Below are 27,381 nucleotides of genomic sequence, written 5' to 3'. Positions count from 1 at the left end.
GTCACCCAGAGTAGTGATATATTACCAAAAATGATGTTGATTTCACTAGCAAAAATACGTTACTTTCATTTTTCGCCTCTTTTTTAACCCTTTGACGACCAGAACTGAACGGCTGGGAATTTTGCAATTCTGATTGCAGATTCGTGCTCAGCGACCCCAAAAATATTCACAAAAATGTTCACAAAAATGTTATCAAATTTTTTTTTTTTTAATTGCAAATATGAAAAAAATGATGGGACATATGTGTTCCATTGGTAGGTAACGGCAACTATTTTTCTATGAAAAAAAAACATGTCTCCCATAAGAACCTTAACCGTAACGTGTAAAATCTTTTTATTTTTAAAATTTATAGAATCGTTTGGAACCAAAAATGGTTTGAATCATGCTTTGTTGTGCCCATTTAATCACGAATTTAACGATCTTTTTGTAAATTTGTGTGTTTGAAAATTCGCGAAAAGTGGTTGAAATACAGGAAAATCAGTGGTAATTATTTACCTTTACCGACCAATGGGACACATATTTCCCATCGCGCCAAAAGCAATGAAAATTTAAAACAAAATTTTTTTGTAGAAAAGGCGATTATTCTTAGAAAGTAATAGACATTCCGTACAACATTTCCAATTTTCAGCTCTAAAAGTTGCACCGTTCAAATTATATAGGGTTTGGCGTCACTTGAAAAAAAAAGTTAAGATTTTTCGACTTTGAAGTGTTCTATTTGAGCACAGTGATGATAAATATCCAATACAAACTTTCTGGTAGCTACATTCATTCTCATTCAAAAGAAACCAATTTTATTGAAATCGGTTTAAAAATGTGGAAATTATTGACGAAAAACAAAATGGGACATTGTGTCCCAAAGGTCGTTAAAGGGTTAAGAAAGAGATTTTTTATACATTTGTGTTGTTGAGAATGAAAATGGAATTAGCCGAAACCGCTCGTTTACATGTGAATCATTTTTGTATTCCTGGTAAGAGATAGAAGACATATGTCTGCTGCAATGTTTTAGAACATTTCAAGATCTTCATCTTTGCTTGAGATACTTGCCTCATATCTCGTTCCAGAAACACAAAAATGATTCACATGTAAACGAGCGGTTTCGGCTGAATCCATTTTTATTCTCAACGACACATATTCATTTGTTAAAGATGGAAATATCTTGAGGATAAAGCTCTACAACGTGTAAACATATAAGAGAATAAAAGAAGGTCACAAAATACGTTGTCAACATTTTTATTCGAATACTTCCGTTTGAGTATGTATAATTCAATAAAACTAACAATGAATCATAATCTGTTTAGACAATATTGACAAAATTTAGCTTGATTTTAGCACATCGCTGCGTCTTTTATAAATCATCGAATGTGATGATGCCTCTGGTTTTGGCAGCATTTTGACCGCATTCCATAATTTTAGCAGCAGCTTCACATCGATCGTCATCCGTAACGTCAGCACATTCATTTGCCAGATCTTTAGCCACTTGTATTTTGCTAGGATTTCCATCAAATGCCATTGCGGCCACATTAGCGACACTATCAATATCCACATGGTTGTCCTTAATCTTCAGCCAAGATAAAATGAAACTCATTAATTCAACGTTATTCAAAAAAAAAAAATCATAAATAATCTTGTTACTTCAACGTACCATTCCGATATTTTCTGCCATGCAAGCTCTAATGCACTTTCCACCCTTTGAACTTGCTGGTTTATGTACAACCAATTCATCCACATCAGCACTTGATGCACCTTCCTTTGCAGCGCACTCGTTTGCCATTTTCACAAACAGTTCCACCCGTTGGTCTTTTGTCATACACTAAAAATAAAACCAATGTAAGTACATATCGAATGAATTAACTTCAAAGTGCTAGGTCAACTATTCTACCTCAGACAATCCAATGGCACAAAAAATTACAACCAACACAATAAAAGACTTCATTTTGGACGAAATTTCCGATGTATGGTTAAAACCGACGAGCTAAAGACGAAATCAACTGATTGCTTGTGATGGATAGTAGCGCTTTATATACTAAAGACAATGTTGCTTTTATTGCATGACACAGTCAAATTTTGTGCAACAGACTACAAAGCGTTAAACCATTCTCTTTCTAATACTTGTTTACATGTATGATGAAGTTCTATTCAATAGTGTTCGAAACACAGTAACTAAGGAGTATGAAAGAGATCTCGTCGAAGACGTTTCCTGTGTAAAGTACAATTGTTAGTAATTTGTGATTTTCGTCACTGCTAAAAATGATGTCGATATTGAAGCAAATCGTTTTGTTTGGAACGATTGGCTTCGAAATAAAATGATCTCTCCGGCTACAATTTTAGTCAGATTCAGTCAATTATATAATATCAACTTCTGAGTCAGTAGTATTGACCGAAATTTGAATATTCTGTAACTATAATTCAACTGGATAATTTCATTATTTGATTTTGAACTAAAGTTGTAAATCCAACGAAAATTGGATTTGATCCCAACATAATACATAATTCAACTGAGTTTTTGTGTTTTTCATAAATTGAGGCCAACTCAAAGAAAATATCATAAATATTCAGACTATTAAATAAAAATGTTTGAAAAGATGAACTAAAATAAAATGTCATATGATCGATTGCTTAGATTGAATTTTGAGCGTAAATGTGAAACGTACGAGAGTACTCACACACAAAATTTTGCGGATATTATATGAGTATGCAAATCACAATGAATAATTGTCAATGAATAGGTCATGCTCGATGCGTTTGGATATGCTAAATCACCGTCAATAAACTCGTGTTAATTCTGACTTGTGAATTTGTTTTAGATAAGTATAAAAAGATGTGCGCATATAAATATTTTATGTCATACTACGTTTGAAAAGTGAAGCTGTCTGAAGTGATGAGTATGAATCATAAGTAAACATTGATCACGTTTGTTTTTGTTGCGGGTCATAGCATATATATAGTCATGATATTCAATTACATTGAATATTCACTTTTATTAAGTTGTTGAGCAACTTTTTTTTCTCCTTTTTGCTCATCTTTTGAACAATTTTTCTATTCTTTTTTCCGTTTGATTACACTGATGTTGACCATTGCTTTTAGTAAGACCTTACACACTAAATAAAACGTAGAAAAAGTGAAAATATTGGAAATGTGTTTTTTGATAGGAATCAGGTAAACCTGTGTACCTATATTGATTATACGTTATGATATTTTATACACACATATTTACACCGCAGACAATCAATAGCCATGGAAAATGACAAAGGAAAAAAGAGAAGACCATCATTGGAGATACAAAAGGAGCGCATAATCGATATTTCAATAAATAATAATAAACAAAACGAAGAATATGAAAGAAAGAAAAAATCCGTGTGTCCATTTCGAATGAATAAAATCATTCGATTTTCGCTCTCTTCGTTTTTTGATGTTTTTGGTCTCATCCAAGCGACACACGTAAGAATGCAGAATGAAAAAAAGAGAGAGAGAGAGAGAGAGAGAGAGAGAGAAAACAAAGTGCAGGTGAATATTAAAATATCATTTTAATGTTATTTATGGCCGACACAACGCGTTTCAGATTTCGACCTTTTCCTCCATCCAACAACAAAAGAATCAAATCATAAAACACTGATTTCAAAGCGACAAAATCGATATTCATTCTTTTTCAATACTTTTTTTTCGATTCATTTATCGCTTTGTTAATTTTAACACTCCCTTTTTTTCGTCGAGATAAGTGACAAACGGAAAACCCGTTAGTGAAGAAGTTAAACAAAATTCTACATTCAATGTCATTATGTTTTTAGAATAGAACTTCACGTATATGATCTCCTTTTGGTGGTTTGAATTAGCCAAGCATAATTTCGCCAGATAATTTCGAACGACAAAAATAACCGAGAATTCACGTGTTCCATCGTGTGAATCGATACCTTTTTGCAGTTGAAGTTTTTTTTTTGCGAAGCTAATTATTTCCTGGTCCTCGTGCAAAACGTGTACATTGAAAAAGCCACCAGAGAGATGGGAGTTGTTCAACGTGCCGATCTGTCTAAATCGAGCGAAGCCAGTACAGTGAGCACGCTTCTTGTACGGTCGAACGATGGCAAATATGCGTGGGTCGACTGAATGAGCGAGCATATTGCAAATCCATGCATAAATTTGATTGGCTCCGTTTTGCTTAAATTGGCTTTACAAGAAAAACATGTCGCTCTCTGTCGCAACATTGTTTTCTGCGCTTGTCCCGATACAATCACTGAACTGGCAATTTTAAACGGTTTCTTGAGAGAGAAGAAAAAATGCTTTTTAATGCAAAGTCAACATCTTTTGCAAGCGATTCGAGCAGTAAGACTTTTTGAGATGCATGACTCAGACGATTTAGTTAAAGCGGTACACGTAGTGTTCACAAGCGAATGCTTTCCCTGTCAATGAAATAATTGCGGAAGATTACTGTATTTTGTTCCAGAAACATTATCCATCACATTCCTTAAGGATGATGGTCCGTTTGAAACAAGTTGAACGTTTTTCATGTGGTAGCAAAAACGAATCGAAGCCAATAAGAAGAAAGACGATTCGAAATGCGAACGAAAATTTATTCACGCAATAAAAGAATGAAGCGAGAAGAGAAAACGAAAATGCAATAAAGAATCGAGCACGTTCGACACCGATGACAATCAAGGATAATAGCCGAAGTCGAAGAAGATGTCGTTCGCGAATGGCAGCACTGGACAGCACAAGCACACAAAGCCAAAGTGTGCGTGAATGAGTGAACATTATTAACTGCCTCCTAAAACGAAAGAAATAAAATGGGCGACTGTGTGTGTGTGTGTTTTCTCTTTGTCGCATCTTCATTCCTTTTTTCTGCGCCATTCATGCCAAAAACGTGCGTGTATTCGAGTCTTATTTTTTTTTATGTTGTAAGCATCGTCTTTTTTTCACTTGTTTCCTGTTTGTTGCTGATTCTATAGAGATGCTATCGTTTGTGTGACACTTGGAATAATATTGACATTCTTACACAACCGAGAAAAAAAAACGAATTCTATTTTCCAGACTCGCTAATAAATTGGGCTAAACGACACAAACTATTCATAAAAATGTATTCAACAAAACTTACTTTGTTTTCGTTGACACTTTATTTTGCGACATTTTTCTTCTTTCGTCGACTTTTCGGATGGCAACGTCGATGCGATTTGGCTGAACACACTCCAATCCACTCAGATAAATGCTCGCAGTTCGCAGAATCGTTGCGTTTTTTTCTTCTCTTCACAAAGTCGATTAACATTCAAAAGTTCTCCCCATTAAAAACCGTATACCGAATGGAAGATGAAACTCGACAATGATTCGTCGTACGGAATTCGGAAAGTATGAAGAACACGAGCGGCAACACTTCATAAAAACGACACCGGAACCGGAATCAACTCATTTTCACAAGAATCTCTCTCCGACAGAATGCCATTGCTAATGGAAATGCTTTCCACATTATGATTGCAGGCGTGCGCTTCTATTCAACGTTCGCTTATGATTTTCGCCATATATCCATAACGACTTTCCGATTTTCATTTTCCCAACTTCCTGCCGAAAAAACAAACCGACAGCACAAGAACGCACATTCATAACGCACACTTAGTTGTTAACAACGATTTTCGATCCCTCTCTGATATGCATGTATCGTTGATGTGCTCTTTTTCTTACATCTTTTTGCCATTTTTGTGGTTTGTGATGCAAATTGTTGTCTTGTTGAAGATTCTCTATTGCTGATGGCATCCTGGCTACAAATTTTCGTTGGACATTTTCAACATGCTACAATTTTTCTGGGCATTTTTGTGATTTTTTGTACTCAAAACTTGTGCATTCACTCATTAGCACGTGTTGTTCTGAGCAAAAAAAAATGCTTAGTTTTCTCAGTCGTTGCATTTAATGAGTTGTAATCACGATAAATGAGCGAAGAATGACTAAAACAGCAATCACAATTGTTTCTACCCTCACAAGCGATTAATCAATCATCCCGAATTGAAATTTAAATTTTCGCCAAACGAAACGATACAAACGATTGCAAAAGGATATTGACAGGAAAGCGTTTGGTCTATGCACCCAAAAGTAAAAAAAACTATTAAATCAGATCAGCATTTAATAAGTGTCAAACGATGTAAATCCATGCGTTATGCTTGCACTGGCTCAACGCAAGCCCTTCGTTCGAAAACATGTTCTTTTGCATGAATTTGAATTTTTAACTCATAAACGGTTGGCATTGATGGTTCAACCGCGTCCGTCTGGCCAAAATCAAAACCACTCTTTGCATTTTAAACGAAACGAAACGAAATGCAATGACATAAATCCCAATAAAAAATACAAAATCAGTTAACTTGATACAGAGACGCGAGTTCTGACTTAAAATGTCTTCCAATACAAGTCGGTCGGTCGACCGTGCACACAAGTCTCTACTCACACACACCGCGCAAATCTTATTTAATAATCAAATAAATAATCATAACAACAAAACCGACGACTGAACATTGAAATACGGTGGTAAGAGGGCGAATCATGGCACATAATGTGGCAATAATCGTATTCATTGAGAAAACTGTGAAAACCTCATAAATAAATAAAAACAAAGTTCATCATCGCACACGAGGGCTGGAATCGACTGGAGCAATAATTGATGGCAAGTTGAAACACACAAAGAAGAGGAAAGAAAGAAAGAAAGAAAAAAACAATTTACGCCGAAATGCACACGCTCTCGTCGTGTACGTATCACATGCACTCTTTTCCTTGTAGTCACTATATTTGCATTAGTACGTTGCCACACGTTTCGCTCCCTCCGTTTACCATCCGCCAATGTATTTACAATGAAGCTCTTCTCAATTTCTCCCCCAATTTACGCAGTTCTTGATTCGTGCGAGCGTGTGTGTGTGTTTGTGTGCGGTTGATATTGTTTCTGTTTGTTTCGCATTGCCGCTACCGCGCTTCCATCATACCAAAATGAACTCAATACATCATTTTTTTTTCACCATGTTCTGTGTGTGAAATTATGAAATACACCCACAAATCTCAGTGCAAACAACACAGAGTAATATTCATAAATCCGGTTAAAGTTGCTCTTGTACATTCCAGGCCCAAAAAGAGAGAAAGCAATGCAATTTACCGCTTCCGTATTTCAATTCGAGGAAAATTGTGTGTGCGCGCGATGGAAAACATGCAATTGACTTATATTATGTGAAATATTGTTTGGTTTTGGCATTACAGATAATTAAAAATGTACGCCAGTTTTATTTTATCAATAGTGAGGCCGATTAAAATGAGAAAGTCATCGATAAATTGAAACGCAGCACAAAAAAATTGAATTATAAAATAAATACTTTTTTTCGATCGCTGCATATTTTGTTGTCAAAAACAAATTTTCTTTTTTTCTTCACAAAATTGGTGATTTTTCTGCTTTTTTCCCTTTTTTTGTCGTTTTAAATTCGATTTCTTCACTATTTTTCAACAAAAACTCGTAATCAAAAGCAAATTCGATTATATATTTCCGAATTTTAATTATTATGGTACGTTTTTTTGTAGCAAACCGTGCTTTTGTTGAAAAATGGTGAAAAAAATCGAATTTAAAACGACGAATGAGGAAATAAATAGCAGAAAAATCATCAATTTTGTGCGAAAAAATAAGAAGAAAATGTGACTCCTCTTTCAATAAACAGAAACTAATGAATCGTAGAAAATGTGATGTCGCTCAATAAGCGAGGGCTCAAAATCATTTTCTTTTACACAAGTGTATCATTGCAACGGTTTTTATGGTTTAACACCAATAAGACCAACCCCACCATCATAAAGCCAAACGAGACAACACCAAAAAGAATATGTTTTATGGAATAGAAAATTGTCAAGAGATGGCTGAGATTTTATATTACCCGTCATAGAAGTCACCCTCCAAAAATTGTCGATGCTGTGTTGTTCGGCGCCTTGGCAATGGGTGGATTTGATGTCTGCTGTAGTCAGATGTCACAAAATTCAAAGCAAAGTCAATGATGTTGCTTCAGCCGTGGCATATGCTCAGATCAGCCAAATGAATATTATATCAGTGCATTTGGTCGGTGTGCTTCCGTATGCGTATTGTTGTTTGAGCGCTCGTAAGACGATCAGTGAAATGAATGCTCAATTGAGCGACTCGATTTCGTTGCCAAAGGTCTTCGTGTAAATCAATTTGAAGTCATTTGCATTTAATTTTGATCCCCCTCTTCTCAAATGATAAATTGAATAGACGTATTCCGTTTAAAAAGAACCGACATAATCACTTTATTCACAAATCGTTTCAACGGAATTTTTTTCCAATGATCCGAAAACACATTCAAAATCCGATTTGCATTGCTTTGAGTCGAAAATTGCAATAAAATCGCATTAGATCTTTAATCAGCATTTAATTAATTTTATCAATATAAAAAGAGAAGTTACTTTCTGTTGTAACCGGATTACAACAGTAACGAGCGACCAATGAATAACAAATTGCTGCTGCGTCTTCTTCGTCTAGTCAAGCAATCAACACAAAGACGACTTCACTAATCTGGTTTTGATTAAATTGTTGTGATATCGAATATTTGAGCCAACCAATCAATATATGGGGAGAGAGAGAGACAGACAGAGAGAGAGAGAGAGAGAGAGCGGAATACACGACGACAATATCATCATACTAATCATGCAACTTTGTGTAATTTATATCGATCATTTAAATAAATTTAAAAAAAAAATAGAAAAGTCATCGACGAGATAAGCTTTGAAAAATGAACAAAATAGCTGTAAGATTTGAATGTTTAGCATTTCTATACAAACTATTTCGGAATTTTCTTTCATTAATTCCACAAGAAGTCAAGTCAATCTAGGATACAAATTTTCAATAGAAATCTCAAAAACAAATAACGCGCTACGATAATCTTCTTAGTGTCAATCGATGACTTTGTGTTTACAAACTTGATGATTTAATGGATTTTCGTCATCGAACATACACCACATTCAACGCTGCTTCGCGCTGTAAACAGACGCATTTGTTCAGTGCATCGCTAGAGCGAGAAGAACCAACTTAATTAAAAAGTAAGTCTTCATTACGATCGAATCGTGAATCGTCGAAAATGTGTTAGGCTAAAAATAGTACTTGAACGCTGTTCTATGAACATTTAGTGAAAGAAAAAAACCGTTTTTATTGATTTAATGAATTTATTTTATAAGTTTTTTCTCGGCAATTACATCTCATTAAATAGCTCCTCTTCCACTTATAACGCACTAACGTTCAATAATAATAGTTTTTTTTTAGTAAACAATTTGCAAATATTTGGTTAGCTTTTATATGTTTTATCTCTGGCTGCTCTGACTTTTATGCATTTGGAATATTGAACACTAATTTCACTTAATTTTCATTCAAAATTGAGTCAAGATATAAACAATCTAGCCTCAAATTAAGTCGTGCGTGCATCAGTAAAACATTTTTTTCTGTTCTGTTATTTTTTTATATCCCGAAAAAAGATTGTGATCCTAAAAATTACGTTCAATAATTTGTTTTTAATTTCAGTAAAACCAATGCACACGATTGTTACGTATTTGATCTTCGACTTTTGCCCTTTAAACCGTTTTTTGTTAATTGAATTTGTTTAATTGAATTTTGCGACCGAATGAGATCAATCATTTTACTGAAACCACGTCAAATGAGTTGTGTTACACTATTTTTTTCATCTTTGCAGCCTTTTTTGTACTACATTTATCAAACACTTCAATGCCTGTCATTTATTTTGTGGTTAAAACCAATTTTCCACATTCTTTGTGTGGTACATTCATTTAAATTGAAACAATTTACTTGGGTATTTTGTATTTTGCCAATGCAAATTCCTAAATATTGCATTCAACTATCAACAATTGGGCATTAAAACCAATGCATTTGTGCCTTTTTTGTCCTCCAGCCACAATTCAAAGCCAATCAAACGAATTGAAGTGTAAATACCATTATTTTGTTTTGTTTTAATTGTAATTTTCATTGTTTTAATTGTATTTTTTTAATACTACATACGATGAAACCACAAAATCTGCTTTTAAATGCACATTTTTTACGTATCAAGGATTTTTAATTAAGTGGCGTATCAACCCAAAACAGTTTTGGATTGAATTGGTGATTGAAAATGAAACGACCATATTTTATGAAACAATGCTGCGTAATAATGAAAATTTGTATAAGTTCAAAAATAAGAAAAACCAAAGGTCAATCGTAGAAGAAAATCTTCCTCGAGCTAAGTTGCCACTAGATAGTTGTTTTCGAACTCACAAATTCAAAATAAGATTGTCAAATCAAATCAAGACCAAACGATCTGAAAAATAAAAGAAAACTCAAGAAGAATCAAGCAAAAGAAAAAGAAAACGAAAAATGCGTTAAATTTACAACATCTCGATTTATTTCACATCTAAATTTGCAATAAAGTATTTGAATACTATATAGATAGTTACTCGCTAAAGTATTATATGGGATTTTTCTTCATCTTCAAACATTTTCATTCGGATAATTTATGCTTTTTGTTATGCGTCTAGTATACATTTAATTCAAATCTCAATAAATGTTTTTGCGGGCATTTTTGTTCGCAAACACTACAAATATATACATAAATAGCGCCATCAGCCACATGCTAATAGAATAATTTGTTTTGTTTTTGGCTCTAGTTCTTACACTATACAATTTAAATTGAGGAGGGTGATAATAAAATAATAATAAACTAAAGAAATTGAAATGTTTAGGTACTTATAAGCTAAAATTGTTTAAAATTAAAATATTTACGTAGCATGAACGTTCATCATGTCCAATACAATATTTTGTTTGTGTGTGTATTCTCTTCCATTAATTTCTTGAATCCATTAAATTACTCGATTCAGTTGAAAAGCAAAGTATGTACATCAAATATCCAACAAAGAGCGCTAAAACATTCCATCTGAACGATACTTCTTCATGTCTCTTGAGCCATTTCATCAACAAAGTGGTGTGAAAAACCAAAATAAAAATAAAAAACGTTGTGAATTTTGCCAATTGAAATGATGCATTTAGCAGGCACAAAGCGGTACTGTATCAATGACTTGATTCGTTGATTACAAAAGGAAAGAAAAATGTGTTACGTATGCTTATTGTATTTGGATCGGTTAAAAATTGTGTTTCAGTAAAAACCAGTTGGGTTGTCGTTGGTGTCAAAAGTTCAATAAGCAGTTGCATGGTGCATCAAATGTGGATGATGAGTGAAATGGTTGAGATGGCTAATGTCGGTTGGTGGAGCGGCTGCAACGGCTGCCGAATGATGATACCAATCGTTGCTTGGATGATGGTGATGATGTGTGTGGTGTTGATGGTAAAGCAATGGATTCGAATGGTTGAAATGATGGCTGGCACTAAGAGGTGGTGCCAAATTCGTATTTACACCATACGGTGAGGCTGGTGGCATGCACAACGAGGTACTTCCTGGCAAATTGTTGTTGTTATTGTTATTGTTATTCGATGGAGCCAATGTGCCCGATGACGGAGATCTTGTGTGTGCTGAACTGTGCTCCGATTTGATGGACAGTGGCGTGTGTGATTTCAATGAATTTGCATCGGTGTTGTGACCCAACCGGTTTGCAGATGGTGGCGTTTGTGCACCGCCCGTTATAATCGATGACGAACTCGAATCATCCTCATTTTCACTGTCGAAATGATGCGATGGAGACTTTTCTTCTAGATTTCCATGAACCTAATGAATTCCGAAGTAGAAAACGGTTGTTATCAATAAACCTTGTCGTTGACTGAGAATTCAAGAAAAAAACTCGCTTGAAATTCGATCCTTACCTTCATGTGTTTTCGCAACGATGATGGATGCGTGTAAGACTTATCACAACCGCCAACGCGGCAATTGTATGGTTTGTCTGAAGTGTGCACATGCGAATGCTTTTTGCGATCCGATGAGTTGGCAAATCGTCTGTCGCATCCTTCGTGTTCGCATTTAAATGGTTTCTCGCCTGGAATTAAACAAAAGAGCAAAGTGACGATTAATCACAAGAGCCCACTAGTAAAAATCAAAAATAGGAAAATATAAAGCGACAACGCTGATCAAAACCCATGAAAATTGGTGCTGGAAAATAATATTCTTCGCATCAGTTGCTTTTGTCAAAAGTCATTGAGACAGTGCATAAATCACCATTTAGTGAAGATGCACACGTGTCACTCTATCTCTCTCCGCTTGCCGTTAAGCACATAAAATCAATGAACCTACATTGTCGGTTCGGCAAACAAACAGACACACACGCACACACAACGGCAATGTGTCATTACTCGAAAGTCAGAACGGCGCAAGGCGAAACGTGTGGATTACTCACATCGAATTGGTCAACGGCTCATTTGAAATGGTGGTAAAGTTGTCACCCACACACACACACATACATTCGAAACTTTGTCAAATAGAGATGTATTTCGACACAATTTCATCCAATGTAATTTCCAAGTGAGCGATACAAGGCCATGTGTGCGACGAAGTACCGTGCAAAACTGCATTGAATTCGGAGTTTGCAGCAATTTTTCAAAGAGTTTGAGTTGAATTGTATGTCGGTCATTGTGTGCGCGTTCATGCCTTTCGTAATGACCATTGTATTTTTGTGACACACAAAAAGTTCTAATGAAAATAAAGTGTAAAACTTCACATCAGGACGCATCTGCCCCATTTTCAGTTGCATTGTTTCGAATGCCCGGCTGCAATTGTTTTCAAATCATCCATGGATTGTTTTGTAAATGGTTGGAATGATGTTCAGTTTTAAAAACGATTCGAAAATAATTCGAATCGGTTTTAAGGTTGGCAAATTCTCTACGTTTTTGTTTCTCTTTTGGTGAGTGTTTGATTTCATTTCTTGGAAATCCAAATTAAATAGCTCTATTTGACATATCTTCATGAGTAAATCTTCGGAAATTATTCATTGGCCACAATAATAAAAACGATCGCACCAGCCAAAAGGGAAAAAAAGGATTCGATTAACGAATGAAATTCAAAACTATTTTGAAAAGAAATATAAATTAAATATTTATATTTATTGGATTTGCCGTAAAAATGTGAATGCAACACACAAAGAAACGCTAAGCAGCAGACAAAAAACATTGTCATAAAAATAATTCATTTTTTTTCTCTCCTTTTTCTCTTTTCGGTGACCGGACCAAATACAAAACAAGCGTTTATCTTTCGTGAGCATCAATTAGATGAGGCGGCTATCGAAAATCTATTGCGCGGCAAACGATGCATTCGATTTGGCCTCCGATATATTTAACGGCTGTACACATTTCGAACTCAAATGTTTGGTAATAATTTATTGACCTAAGCCCTGACGTTGTTCCTCTTTCTCAGTTATATTTTCAACCGATTTTGTTTTATATACAGTTTTTTCTCCTCTTCTCGTTTATTTTGGATGATCAGCTCGAGTGGTAGAGTTTAGTGTCACATGGAGGTACACACAAACAATGAACATGATTTTTCCACCGAGTTAAGAAACAAATGGCAAGAAATAATATCAATAATAATTTTTCATCCCTTTTTGGCTGGCCGGGTATACATTGTTGTCGGTGTTTTTGGTCGATCCTGTGTCGAAAGTCATAGAAATTCGTTTCGAGGTGTTCCTTTGTTCGTTCGCTCGCTTGTTTTTCCTTTCGGGTCGGTGTGAGAAAGTTCTAAAGATTACAACACAGCACTCCACAGCAATACGTATCGACTTTTACCGAGCGGTTTTATCGCTTTCTCGTTATAAATTATTTTAACGAGGATAAATTTGATTAAATAGGGATTTTTTTTTCTCGTTCTATTGCGCATTGAGCCTCAATTTGTCTATCAAATAAATGTTTTAATGCCGCTTAATTTGAATCGTAAAAAGTTTTGATTTTTATTACACAAATGAAGGTTCACTTTCTTTCTCAGTGCAACCAAAGCAGAGCGTTGTAAAAGATTTTCTTTTTCATTACGCTCTGGCCGAAATTTGGTGCGTTGCAGAGTTGTGTAATAATGTAAAACGGTCTTTTATTGGTAGAATGACTTGTTGAGAACACAAGGCTCTGAAACAATAAAACATGAATTTTGACCGAATTGTGTCATTGTCTTTACCCTTTTTCCAATTGAAAATCTCACTTTCATCCCCTCATAAAGTAATGTTCGATTTTTTTATCTTCTGCTTCGACCTTCACAACAAAGAATTGGAAAAAAAATTGTGCAAACGTAGGCGTTTTATGCTTGTTTTAATGAGCGTTATGATATTTATGAGCCGGCAATGCGTCTCGGATCGGTTTCGACCAACCGATTCTTCGTTTTTCTTCTCACTCGTTCTCATCTGACTTAAATTATTGTCATATGAACGGGTATTTTGATTTATACTACCATGAGAGTGTAAAACCATTTGTGTTGCTGGGTAAAATGTGATAGTTTCCGAGAGAGAAAAAAAAAACGTTCCGCATTCATATGTATGTAATATTTTTTTAAGGTTCGCCGTGTAGGTCTTTGGGTCAGCTGTCTCTCTACCTGACCGAAATACAATCCCATTGATTTCGCTTGTTTCTGTGAACAACAAAAAATGACAACAGCCGCACACACACAAAAAATGAAACTGAAGGATAAGAGAAGGAAAAAATGTAAACTTCTTCACTGTTCACATTTCCATTGTTTGACATGTGATAGCACCGATTGCGTTATATGGTTCTTGTGAAACATGTTGTAAAACATTTCAGCCCATATTCTTTTGAGCATTTCTGAAATTATGTTTAAAATACAAATTTATTGGCTATTTCTTGCCTGATTAACATGGGTATCTTCTGTCACTTTCGATAAAATTCAATTATAATTCCGGAAAAATTAATCATTCTACCATTTTTCATGCATCACTCATGTTCGTTTTAAAGTTTCTGCAGTGATTTCCAAATGGATGAGTCATAAACGACCCAAAAAAATGGCATAACCAAAACATCGAAAACAAAAGAAAATCTAATTCTCAGTAAATGTTGCCACTCAGTGTGATTTATGACTGTTGTCCATGTTTGTTTCTTTTCCTTTTGCTTTGTCTTCGAAACTATCTGGAAATGCACCATTTACTGTGTCAAATGGTAAGGCCATTGAGCAAATTTTCAAAATTGATTCCTAGAGTCTGGTCAAACAGCGTGCGGGACGAATGGGAGAGAAAAGTTTGGTCGAAAAGAAGCGAAAGATATGTTTATTGATTTGCATATATGGATTGGTTGTAAAAGGCTAGTTGTGGCTGCCGATTCTGCGTAAGACATCGTAAAAATTCCAACGACAAAGCCGAGTGAATGAGTCGACCATATGTACGTTTCTACATAACCATAAACATGTGAACTTTTTTTATTGTGACCATTTGTTCCGTTTTTGGCTTTCCAGCGAATGTTTTTCTTACAAAAGAGTCCGTCTGGTTGGTTGGTTGGTTGCTTGGCCAAGGGAACAATTTGCCGTTTTGCCAAAAGTAAATGTTTTCATTTGAAAGTGACACCAGCAATTCGCAATTTACTTTATTGCAGTTCCGAGAGAAGCGATACAACAATAATGGAAATCGGAAAAGCAAATAAAACGAGAGAGAGAGAGAGAAAGACCTGGACACATCTATTTTGAGTGGTGAGAGAATTGAAATTGATGTCCGCCTTCCGGAAACTAATTGTTGAATCGGTGTGCGTGTGTGTTGTGAAATTTAAAAAAAAAGACAAATGAGGGTGCAAAGATGAAGTCGAAACGGATTTGCTACGTGGAAATGTTCTGTGAGAGAGTAATTTCGAGAGCAATTCAATGACGCATTGTTAATAGTTTTAAATTCTATTTTCAATTCCATTATAAAAATAGATCGAAATGAAAATGTCTTCGTTCCATTGTTACTGTTGTTGTTTGTTCGTTCGTTATTGCTTCCCTTACGCTCGATACGTGCTGGGTTTTCTAAATCCGATTTTAATCGTTTGCAAACAACTTAATTAAATGACTTGACTCGAAAAGAGTGAGATATTGAAGTACATACGCCACCGGGTAAAATTTTATAATCATTCTCTCTTTCTCTCTGCGATTGAAATCACTGATTCGATCTAGATACGAACTTCCAGCGCCGAAGCGATTTTTTTCCACAAGTCAGTGTATCGAAATTGATTTGTTTTAATTTGCATGAAGTTTTTTTTCTCCATCAAAATCCTCCATTGTGTGGATGTGCGCATGAAAATTCAAATTAAAACCAAACGCCACCAAGATGAACGTGAGAAGAGAAAGAACAAAAGGTAAACTGCGCACAAAATCCAAATCAATTACGTTTTGTTCAACTTCATCTTGATTACATACATGGTTCAATCGACGTGGTCGTCGAATTGTGACGTCAAGTTCCAGTACAAACAAATCGATTAATTTAAAAGCCCAAAATGAAGAGAGAAAAAATGAGAACGAGATGAAAACAAAAACCAAATGGCGACACCGAAAACAATGGCATAACCCAAAACAAAACCGAAAAAAAGCGTTCAGATGTTTGATTGATAAAGTGGTTGAAAATGTTGAACTCAATGGATTAGTGTATATTAATCGCGGCGCGACAGCATCGTCTTGATGATGATGATGATGATGCGCCGATTGTGTACGCCTAAAATTTGAAAATCAAGAAAGCGATTAGATTAACACGATGCGATAAGGCGAAATTCAATGAGCATATTACACCGAACAGACAAAGAAACAAATGATGTAGCGAATGAAGAAGAAAACCACCAATTTATTTTAACTCAAATGACTATGCGCTGAATTGAGGCGAGTTTTTGGCGTTTCTTCTTGGTCAGAAGATGGATGTGATTTACGGTATGTGACAGTACAAATGCAAACGAAGAGAAACAAAACGAAATTAACGCGTGCCATCGCATCACTTCATCTCTCGACTAGTTACATTAAGTCGCCATCGATGATTTTCTTTGTTGTCTTTTCTGTCGGAAAATCGGTTTGGTAATTTTCTATCTTTATCTCGATGTTCAAGTAAAAAAAAAAATTGATATTTTTACTACAAATCACTGTGTTTTTTTGTCTCCTCAAGATAGGCAGGACCATCGTCACCAGAATCAGAGCTTATGATGAGATTTAATTATGCTAATGAATCGTTTTCATGTTGAAAAGAAGGTAGATTTCGATGCGATAATTCCATAGTCTACTATTTATAAAATGTAAGGAACTGAACTATTTTTATGGACGTTATCTTGCATTGGAATCGGCTTCGCCGCGAAGCGATAAAGAACCAAACGAGACACTTTGAAAATGTCAAGTGTTGTTCGAATACCAAGAAATTACAATAATTTTTATATTATTTCGATTTTCTCTTTACATTCACAGATTGGTGTTCCTTTCTCAACAAGTATGGCGCACCGTCCAACGTATAATCATTAGAAATTTCAATATGCTGCTGCTGCTGCTACTGGTGAAAACACAACGGCTGAATATTTTCCGTGCACTTTGTGAAAAACGCCATATCCAGACGTCAAAATTTAGATGGTTTGGCTGATATTATTGTTGCGAGGCTACGTTTCTTTGGCATCCATTCTCAGAAATGGAATTTCTATTTGGAGCCAAAATGATTTTTTTCCCTTTTTTCACTTGCATCTTCGTTCGATTTCTGACACAAGATTCCAATGGTTTTTGCAGCTGGTGAATTTAGAACGAATCGTTTTTGTTTATTTTTTCGTCTCTAAAACAACGTTAAAGAAACTCTGGAACGATAATTTTAGATAACAAAGCATTTGAATTTTATTGTACGCACAAACATTCTATACGACGACGACGACGACGGCAACGATGATGATGATTATTATGAATGGTACAAGGTTTCTCATTTTCGTTTGGCATTCAGAGGGACGTGTTTTAGCGCTGCATTTGACACATGATGAAAACGAAATGAAAACCGAAATACGCTTTTGGTTTGCCATGTAAGTGCTGAATTTGGGGCAGAAAATTGACTATGACTCGCTTAGAAAGTGTTTGTTTGTGTATGTGTGTGCGAGTCGACTTCACATTTGCTGGAACAGAGCACTCGAATGTAAACATGCGAGTACTGGCATTGGATTTAACATAATTCATGACACAATGTTTAGAATTTGAGCACAATTTTACACAATTTTCAGAATCTTTCTCCACACACGCCAAACAACGTTTGGGCCTTAAACACTGAGTACACGAACGTGGATTAAGAGTAAGCAAACCATCATGTGATGAGCAGAAAAAAGGCGGCGAAAATTATTAAAGGAATAAACATGGAGCAGCCTGAAATAGCGTTCGCACAAACTGTAAAACTGATTTTCGTTTCTGTTTCCGTCAGTGATACAGTGCCGCTGATGATGACGACGGCGGCGATGATGATAATAATGTGGCGGAGTTATTGTGAGGGCAAACACAATAACCGTAAATAAAATTCGTTCGCGCATTTTTACGTCATTTCTCAACTTCAGTGCCGTTTGGCTTGTGTGTTGGTGCGTGCGTGTACGATTCATAAATATGTTTTTTTTGCGTGTATTTTCTCATTTTTATATCAATTTTCTATTTCAAATCGCGCGCAGAGAGAAGAGCATAAAGAATGCAAACGAACCACGTAAAAAAGATACGATGTAGCGTTCAATAGACCGCTTTTGCTGCTCCGTCAATTGTTCGCACCGAAAATTTCCATTTTTTCTGTCGTATTTGTGGTGCTTGAATTTTATTTGGGGATTTCTTGATGTCAGAGATGTTTTCTCGCGGTATTTACGATGCGATGCAGACTCAAAGTTCTACACCATTTTTTTCTCCCTCTCTATGCATATTTCAATGGAATCAAGAGATTTTCTTTCATTTTTGATCGCATTTTTCTGCACATTTATGTGCACGCACACCGAAATGGCAGCCAACTTGTGAACAAAGACGAAAAAAGAAACAACGTTACTAAAAATTATTGTCAAAATTTATCGTTTTGATGACTTTGCATGCGCAGTTCATTTACATATCGGTTTTTTTTCTCGGTTCGGTCTGCATATATGCATATCTCTATAATAACGTTATTAAATAGCCATTATCATCGGATTATTCGGCTTAAATCGTAACAAACATACGCAAATCACAATCTCAATGAAAAATCATCTCTATTCATATCTATGACGATTTAATTAAATCAATAAATTCTTTTGAAAAATGGAAATCTTTCCCTCTCTGTGTATCGTAGACGAGTTCAATAAAAAACGAAATAACAACAAAATCAACATAAAAATTAATTCTTGTAAATCATTTCATCTTAAAAGATTTTCACACACACACACACACACACACACTGATTCTCTACATAGATGTATCCACCTTCTGAGCCGTATATGCTATATATGCTCACTGAAACTAGGTGAAAACAATAAATCGTCGAGTCTTTGGTATTTAAATGCGTGAAAAAAATGGAGAAGACGAAAGAGAAGAACCTATTTAGTGTTATTAAAAAACATCATTTTTCAAATTCAATCATCTCGCATGCAATGGCTTCAATTTTAAGATCAAAAAATGATGCTTATTAATTTTCTGGTGTGCTTGAAACGAAGTGAATCGACATAATTCGAAAAACAAAACAAGTATTTCAATTTCGTTTGGCTGGAAGCAAAAATCAATTTTTTTTCTATTCTCTCGCCTTCGTTTCGTTTAGGTAAACCTTAAGTAGTTTATTGATTACGTGTGTAATCATAACAAATCTATTTTTAAGCGAACAGAAAAAGCGTGTGGAAAATGAAGAAAAAACCAAAGAAGATAGAAGAAGGAGAAAAGATCGATTGGATTAAATCGTTGCTTAGCACATTCGAAATGATTGCGACCAATACCGGTATCGTACCATAGTCAGGCGCATGAAAAATGAGTGGATTTGCTTTCGTTTTTATTCTAGCGTCTAGAAACGGTTGCATAATTTCCATACACTCTTTGGTGGCTCCAGTAGACTTTTGGTGGTTCGATCAAACTTGCGTGCTATGGTCGCTATGTTTTTTCTCTCTCGAGCAAGCGTTGAAAATTAGTACGCATTTTACGCGCGTTTAGTTAATGGTGTAACATAGATCAAGACATTTAAAGTAAATCAATTACTCCGAATATCTCGAGTGAGAAAATACGGTTCATTTAGAGAGTGATTGCAAGTAAACACAAATAAATCAAGTTTGTTACTTGATTCATCGAATGGTTTATGTTAGGTATTTATGAAAAATTAGGTGATAGGCGATCGATGGCCGATGTATTTTCAGAGAGCAACAAATAATTACATACTTTAGCGATGGAATCGCTAAAAGAAATTTCCCTCCATCCAAATCACGTTAATTGTGTGTACAGTTACGGCTATTTCAACTACTAATTTACTTCAATCGATTTACACATCCACATATTTCATTCGGTTAGTTTCGGAGAGCATTCTCTGGACCAAATCACTGCAAATAATTAAAGTCAAACCATGAAATTTGTGGCGTTTACTACGCGATATTGATTTGCGATTTGTGGTCTCTGAAATTCCATCGCATCGTTGAATCCGAACTCGAATGAGGAACGAAATAAAAAGACGCGATGGAAATTGAAACGGCACGCTCTAGTCGTGAAATTCCATTTGAAACAGACACAACGCACATAAATACAAATCAGTTCAAGACGTTTTGCGTTTTTATCATTAAATTTCAAACGCACGCAATTCAAGCGAACGATAAAATAAAAATGCTTGTATCCAAACTGACTCTCTCTCTCTCTCTCTCTCTCTCTCTCTCTCTCTCTCTCAGACTCCTGATATAAATGTAATTAAATTTTGCGATTCCTTCGCTTCCTTGCTCCCTTCGCCGCTTCGCAGCCAACGATTTGTTGTGCATATTTCTCTCTCTCATTTGCGTTTCAAGTTCGAAGTCATTTGAATGTTGAACATATTTCATAAATTTTCAACATTTGCATATATTCGACCGAACATTACGATCTCGTGGAAAAATATGCGAACACACACAACAACACGATGACGATTTGTTTATCGTTTGGCTTCGAATATTTTTTTTATAACTTTGAATATTTTTTATTAAAATCGTTAGACTCTCTCCCTCTCTCACTCTGTATTGGAAACAAGATATTAGACCCTTCGTCATCAAGATGAAGTCATTCGATGGCGATTTTCTGTTGCTGTTGTTGCACCAATCGCTTTTATTGTTCTCCTTTTCGTTCCCATGCATCACGAATATAAAAATCAAATAAAACCGTCAAGAAACGAAAAGAAAAACGAACGACGACCGATCTGAGACTGTTTACTACACAAACTTGGCCAAATGTCCGGTGCAACACTGTGTGACCGTGAACAATACGAAATTCCACCTTATCCATTTCGTTTCCACCACTCACAACTCTCACACACACTCAGACGAATCCACCATCCGACACGCATCCATGCCTCGTACAAAATATTTTAATTGACAAGTTGATAGCTCATAAAATATATTACAGCATAACATTTGTTATAATAACGTAAAATGCATATTATGATTTTGTCGGTCTATGGCTGTGTTTCGTTGTTGTTGCACATCGATGTTCGTTGTTTCGGTGGCTCGACGACGAATATGGAAAAAAGAAAACTTGATTTTTTTCTTTAGTCTTTCGAAACTTTCCTCTGTTGATTAAATAGTGCAGGCTGCAGGTGAGATTGATCTGGAAACATTTTGAATGCAAACACAAAACCGAGAAAAAACGAACGAAAATCTTTATATTCAAAGTGTGTTCAAGTGTTATTGGGCTGTTTCGAGCGGCTTAATTCCGTGATAACATTTTTAGTGATGTTTATAAGCGCGTTGTAAGTGAGTAGCGTTAATGATTTATCACTTGAAGATATTTTGAATGGGTTTACGCAATCAGTTAAGATTTATCGCGCCTGAAATCGGATACTGTGGGTCATTTTGAAGACGTTCGATAAACATGGGCATGAGTAAATCATAATTTCCAATGATCAGAAGTTTTTTTTCAATTCAATGTGATAAATTGTCGATTATTCGCCGGGCTTTTCTTTCTGCCGATTCCGGTACAAGCACAGCTTTATGTCCGATGCGAAATCTCATACTTGAATTTTCATTTTTATTATTATATCTGCGTTGGCTATGTGAATTATTAGTCCGATTATGTTGGTCATAAATTCAAATGGTACAAGAAAACCTGTGCAAAGTCATCATCAAGTGTGGATTGCATGCGTTTGACCAATGAATGCGGCTGTGTGTGACTTAGTGTGACAACTACAGACGACAATTCGAAGACATCGCAATGTCGTCACGATTGCTAATCATCTACGATTCAATCGGTTGGGCCATACGTTGAGCGACCATCAACAGAATCGCATTTGTTGTGATGAAGATAAAAATATGCTTGAGCGTCTTGAGCTCTTCAGCTTCGTGGACGTTCTGTTTGTATTTGTGTTGTACACAATTATGTGGCCATTAATGCCAATTTATCTTTCTTTTCGCCTGTTGAGCCACTTAGCAAATCGCGCATAATTGTTCACTTCGTTCCATTTGCCCCCGCTCTCGCACCATCCACAACAACAATAGGTTTATACACAATGAAATGCTTTTTTAACATGCCATTTTGCAGTTCTTGAGATTCTAGAGGAAATCGTGTGCTGCCCGTTCATTCTTCATCATTGAAAGGTGAACGCATGTTTCTTCCTCTGCTTCATATGGTTTGTTTTCGTCTTTTTTTCGTGAGTGTGTGTAAAGTTTTTCCGTTTCTCTTAATTTGCCAATTGTTGCATCCGCGACGCTTTTGCAACGTCTCGTCGTCTACACATTCTTGTTCGCACTCGATAAGTGAAACCGAACAATTGAATACTTTTCGTACAACCGTATAAATTTCATGCCGTGCACTTAAGACATGATGAGAGAGCGAGAGAGAGAGAGAGAGACAGAGAGGCAAGAGAATGCACGCATGCTTAAGGAGTCATTTGTCAAAATAGCAGCAAGACTCTGGCTGGGTTGCTTTGTTTTGTTTTTGTTGGGGTATTGTTTTCGTGGTTTCGCGTCGTTCCTGATGAAAAATGACGGCAAAATGGCATTAGTTTGGCAGAAAAATTGGTCTTAAGCACGTTGTCATGCATATCGCCATTGTATTGTGTGCTCGTTCACTCGTTCGCTGCACCACGGCGAAACCCAGCCATTTTCTTAACACACTTTCTTCACACTTCCAACGGAATGCCAGCCATCGTCGCATTGCAATCATCGCAATCGAGTGTACACAGTCACGCTTATTATATGCAAATGAATGAAGTCCTGAAATTGTTGCATCTTACTTTTCGAACTTCGGAGTGAGCGAGTGGAGGCGTGCGCGTGCGCACTTCGACTTGATTAAGATGTCAGAGGCGAGCGTGTGTACGGCGATAAGTAGTGTGAAAATTGGCTTCGATTAGCTCTCTATCTACTTAGTGTCGTGTGTACCTTTTGTTCTCGCGTTTCGCAACATGATATCGCCTCGCAACAATGGCCAACTTGTAAAAACGACAGAATTCGCACTTGAAAACCGTTGGTTTTGAGAACGTTTTTTTTTCTGTCGTGACGTTGATAATTTTTACTATTTTGCGATTTCCAGTCGTTTTTCTTAAAATTTCCACAAAAAAAAAATGAGCAAAAACAGTTACATTCAATTGACAACACGGAAAGTTTGTAGATGGCGCCAACAAATATTTTTCCAGCCGTGGGATTGTATGCAAATGCAAACGATAAAAATCACATGTCCAACCCATACGCCCAAATACGAAACACAACGGTTATGTTCATTATGAAAAACGAACACATTTTCCAGTTATCTGATTGTTGTTATCAGTTTTTCGAAAGCGTTCGACACTCGGCTTTTTTCGTTTGTCATGCCTTTATTTGGTTGGAACTTTTTTTTTTGGTTTCACGTTCGACATAAAACGACGACAACGACTTTCAGTCAATTTCTTTGGAAAAATTGAACACCGATCGAGCAACGGACGAAAAAAAAAACAGCAAACATAATCCGCGATCACACCATCACAAATGTGGCCACGACAAATATATAATTTATAAAATATTTTTACCTAAACATAATGTTGCCGAACGAGGACAATCAATATGACAACGCAGTTTTCAATATGCAAACAGCCAATCCAATAAAAACAGCCGAGAGTCGCGCACAAAAGGAGGAAGAGATTCGAGAAATGAATGTTCAGAGGGAGAGAAAGAGACAAAAAATGAGCAATAAAAACAATAAAATCCAAATAATAATCGCGAGTATGGCACAACGACAACAATCCAATGTGGCAGTGAGTTGGTAAACAACGATGGAGGGAAAAAAAAATTGCGCAGAACCTCTTGAATCGAACAATAAAAGTCATTTGTGTTTGCTCACTTTATTTTCCTCTGTTTTCGTTCAACAAGTATTCCTCTGTTGTTTTTTTCGCTTTGCTCATTCTCGTTATGCATTTATAAATATATGTTTTTTGTCTTGTGCATTTTGCTTAGGTCTTTATGCTTCGATTTCACCGGTAAAAGAGTCTAGAATGGTAACAAGACTATGGAACATAATCATATATTTATTTATTATTATTATCTGGTGAATTTGTTTTGTTTTTTTTCCGTAGGACTGGATTTATAGGAAGAGGAGCTTGTGAAACTGGGACAGGGTGCTGAATAACAATCAAAATAACATCCATCGAAACGATTTTAGTCATCAAAATTGTTTGATTGAGCCACCCTGTGTACGATTTTCTTTAGATTCGTTTCGAAAATTGAATTTTATTGGTGCATTTTTCAGCGAATGCACATGTTCAACGATGACGATGACAATGACGACGACGACGACACAGAAATGAATTGAAACATTCCTTCTGTGAATCAGATGTGGAATGTAGACAACAAAAAAACAACAACCATGAGCCATGCATTAGTTTGCCGCAAAATTTAAATACTTGATGCACATGGTAAGTAGTGCACGGGTTTTCTTTCCACTTCGGCTGCTTACTAAAATTGGCTTGTGCATACTTGCTGCGTATGTAAAGAGCTGCAATAAATAGGTATATGCCATATATACTTGCAATATCTCTACGATAAAATGTTGGATCAGTGCAAATGCGAACGTTGTTGGTTCGCTGAGCATCGTTCATACAGTTGTTGTATGGTGAGCTTATGTTCACAAAATATTATAATGCAGTGTGAGCAATTGGAATGATGGCAGCATTAAGTTCTTTTTTTCTTTGCATATTGCCACGAAGGAAAAAAAGTAACCAAACTCACATCATAAGCAATGCATGCAAGTGCAGAAACACGAATACGCAGAGAAAAACACAGAAAACTGTTTCACATATTATTTTTTCTCCTCTCTGTTGATTTCGTTCGGTAATGTTTCGTTCCCTTGGTTTCTCGAGAAAGGAACCGAATGAATCCAACGGCAACAGCAACAACTATAACAATGTTGGTGATTTATGTGACACAGTGATTTGTTTTAAATATTTTTTTTCTTGCTCCTTCTTCTCGGGTTGTTTTGTTTCGGTCGTCTTATTTTGGCTCAGCCACACTCATGTGGTCGTGTGTATGTGTGTGTAAACTGCAATCAGCTTGGGTTTTTTTCTTCTACTGCTGCTGCTCGCTTTGGTTCGATTTGTGAAAAATTTTATTAGGAAAAGCGTAATATTTTTTTGTCTACGCTCTGGAACATTGTTGTTTCAGCTTATTATTTATGCACAGCTCATACGGTTGGCCGACGATCGACGTATTCGCTTGTCGTCTTTGGGTGCAACAAAGACGGATAACATTTTGTATGGCATTATGTATATCGGTTTTCGATTGCAAACTCCGTTCTTTTTTCTTCATGCGATGCAGTTTAAGCATGAGAACGAAAATTGCATGATTTCACAATAAAAATAAATTTTACATTGATACATAAGTATTATTAGGTGAGTTGGCTTTGATTCGGCTGTGTGTGCGCGCTCGCATTCGCCAAACCATATGTGAAATTCACTAATATCGGCATGGGAATTATTTCCATGCTATTAATACGTTCGCTTGACTTTTTTCCCTGCATGATAAACCGAGAGCGCGCGCGGTTCGTAATTTGTTTATTTGCATGACCTTATTCACCCTCACCAATTGGATAATTGATTGAAATTGTCATTACGATGGTTCCATTCTAATTATGTGACATTTCTACTAAAAGGTTATGTCATCGACCTATCGACAGGATTCCGAACGTTTCCCAGGACTCCGCTTGAAATGTCGAACAAATTATTTACATTTGTAGGCATTTTCAGGTGTCAGCGAGAAAAATCAACAAATCAAATTAGGCTCGAAATGAAACATACACACACCCACCCGAACTTTTTTCAGTGCACGCGCACACAGCTTAAAACATAACGCAAATGAGAATATGCCATAAACGAAATCAATCATCCTAATAATACAAAACATTCCATAAATATTTCAACGCATGAATCGATGAACGAATACGAAATATCCACAGGCACACTTCGTCTGCTTTTCGTTATTCTCTCATTTCGAAATCCACTGAGCCGGAGAGAAACATTCAACGCAACAGTATTGAACATATTTCGATATATTTATGAACCCTTCACATACTGACACATTTAACGTGTCAAAATGTATTTTTGGACCTGGATACACTTTTTTGTTCTGTTTTGTAAATTCGGTTCTTTTTTTTCGTTGTTATTGTTCTTCGTTTTGTTTGTGATTTTGCGTTTGAAGAAGAAAGAGAATGCCAGAAATTAGTTATTTAAATAAAGAGCTCGTGCTCTACCATTGCTCAGAATAAGCTTCATGTGAAATATTTGAAGCATTTATTTTAATTAAGCAAAATATGCAAACTATTCGCTTAGCGTTGAGAAATATGAATTTATGTGGAATTTTTTTTCTCTTCTTTTTTTTTGAAGTGTTTTGCTTCAGGCGCATCACACTTGTCATAGTACCTGAAGGCGAATTCAGACTGACACTTTTCATGAAATTCCATCGAAATTTCATGATCGAAAATTGTAGATGCATGTTTAATAAACGTGAGAACACTTCAAGAGGCATGGTCAATTCGAAGCGAACCGTGAGCAAGGGGAAATGTCTGAGAAATTGCTAAAAAGTCATCCGATTTGGCGCGTTAAAGAAACTAGTGCTCGGGCGACCTCTGATCAAATCACACACACAATGACTCGACTCGACTCGTTTCGATTTCAGATCATGAAGCAACACACAACGGAGAAGAGTCCATGATTTTTTGTTCTCTTCGTTTCGTTTCGTTTCGTGTGCGTGTGTGTAATATCGATTTGAATGAAACTGGATTTCGTGGGTTCAGGTTTTTTTTTTGACTGAGAGCAACTGAGGGAGATAGAGATTGAAATGAAAAGAAGAGCCAAAATAACGAAGACCAAATCGAAAATGGA

The 27,381-nt window shown here is 36.0% G+C and overlaps 2 protein-coding genes across 2 annotated transcripts in view; both read right to left on the bottom strand.

Moving 5' to 3' along the window:
• Window positions 1–1,232: 1,232 nt before the first annotated feature.
• On the bottom strand, window positions 1,233–1,989 carry LOC129567655 (general odorant-binding protein 28a-like). The gene is made up of 3 exons (XM_055444767.1): window positions 1,880–1,989; window positions 1,643–1,810; window positions 1,233–1,558 (listed from the first exon to the last, which is right to left on the bottom strand). Exons 1-3 carry the CDS (start codon window positions 1,931–1,933, stop codon window positions 1,346–1,348), a joined length of 435 nt encoding a protein of 144 aa, XP_055300742.1. The 5' UTR covers window positions 1,934–1,989; the 3' UTR covers window positions 1,233–1,345.
• Window positions 1,990–10,371: 8,382 nt separating this feature from the next.
• LOC129567487 (pair-rule protein odd-paired) overlaps window positions 10,372–27,381 on the bottom strand; it is a 36,891-nt gene continuing 19,881 nt past the window's right edge. Inside the window, exons 2-3 of the mRNA XM_055444447.1 lie at window positions 11,804–11,973; window positions 10,372–11,708 (exon numbers count right to left, since the gene is read on the bottom strand). Of these exons, the coding sequence (XP_055300422.1) occupies window positions 11,181–11,708; window positions 11,804–11,973 (698 nt within the window). The 3' untranslated portion in view covers window positions 10,372–11,180. The remainder of the gene's footprint in view (window positions 11,709–11,803; window positions 11,974–27,381) is intronic.

The sequence above is a fragment of the Sitodiplosis mosellana genome, unplaced genomic scaffold (assembly GCF_009176505.1).
Source record: "Sitodiplosis mosellana isolate CC-2019 unplaced genomic scaffold, AAFC_SMos_1.0 Smas_scaffold_1, whole genome shotgun sequence".
In the NCBI taxonomy this organism is placed as follows: Eukaryota; Metazoa; Arthropoda; class Insecta; order Diptera; family Cecidomyiidae; genus Sitodiplosis; species Sitodiplosis mosellana.
Note: the sequence above shows the minus strand (reverse complement) of the source record. Positions and strands in the feature narration are given on the sequence as shown.

Excerpts from the sequence above, each read along its gene's own strand:
- LOC129567655 (XM_055444767.1), bottom strand. The coding sequence starts at position 1,933 with ATGAAGTCTTTTATTGTGTTGGTTGTAATTTTTTGTGCCATTGGATTG. Across the intron at positions 1,811-1,879 it reads GTGCCATTGGATTGTCTGAG|TGTATGACAAAAGACCAACG; the intron begins GTAGAATAGTTG and ends TTTTATTTTTAG. Across the intron at positions 1,559-1,642 it reads TGGCAGAAAATATCGGAATG|ATTAAGGACAACCATGTGGA; the intron begins GTACGTTGAAGT and ends TCTTGGCTGAAG.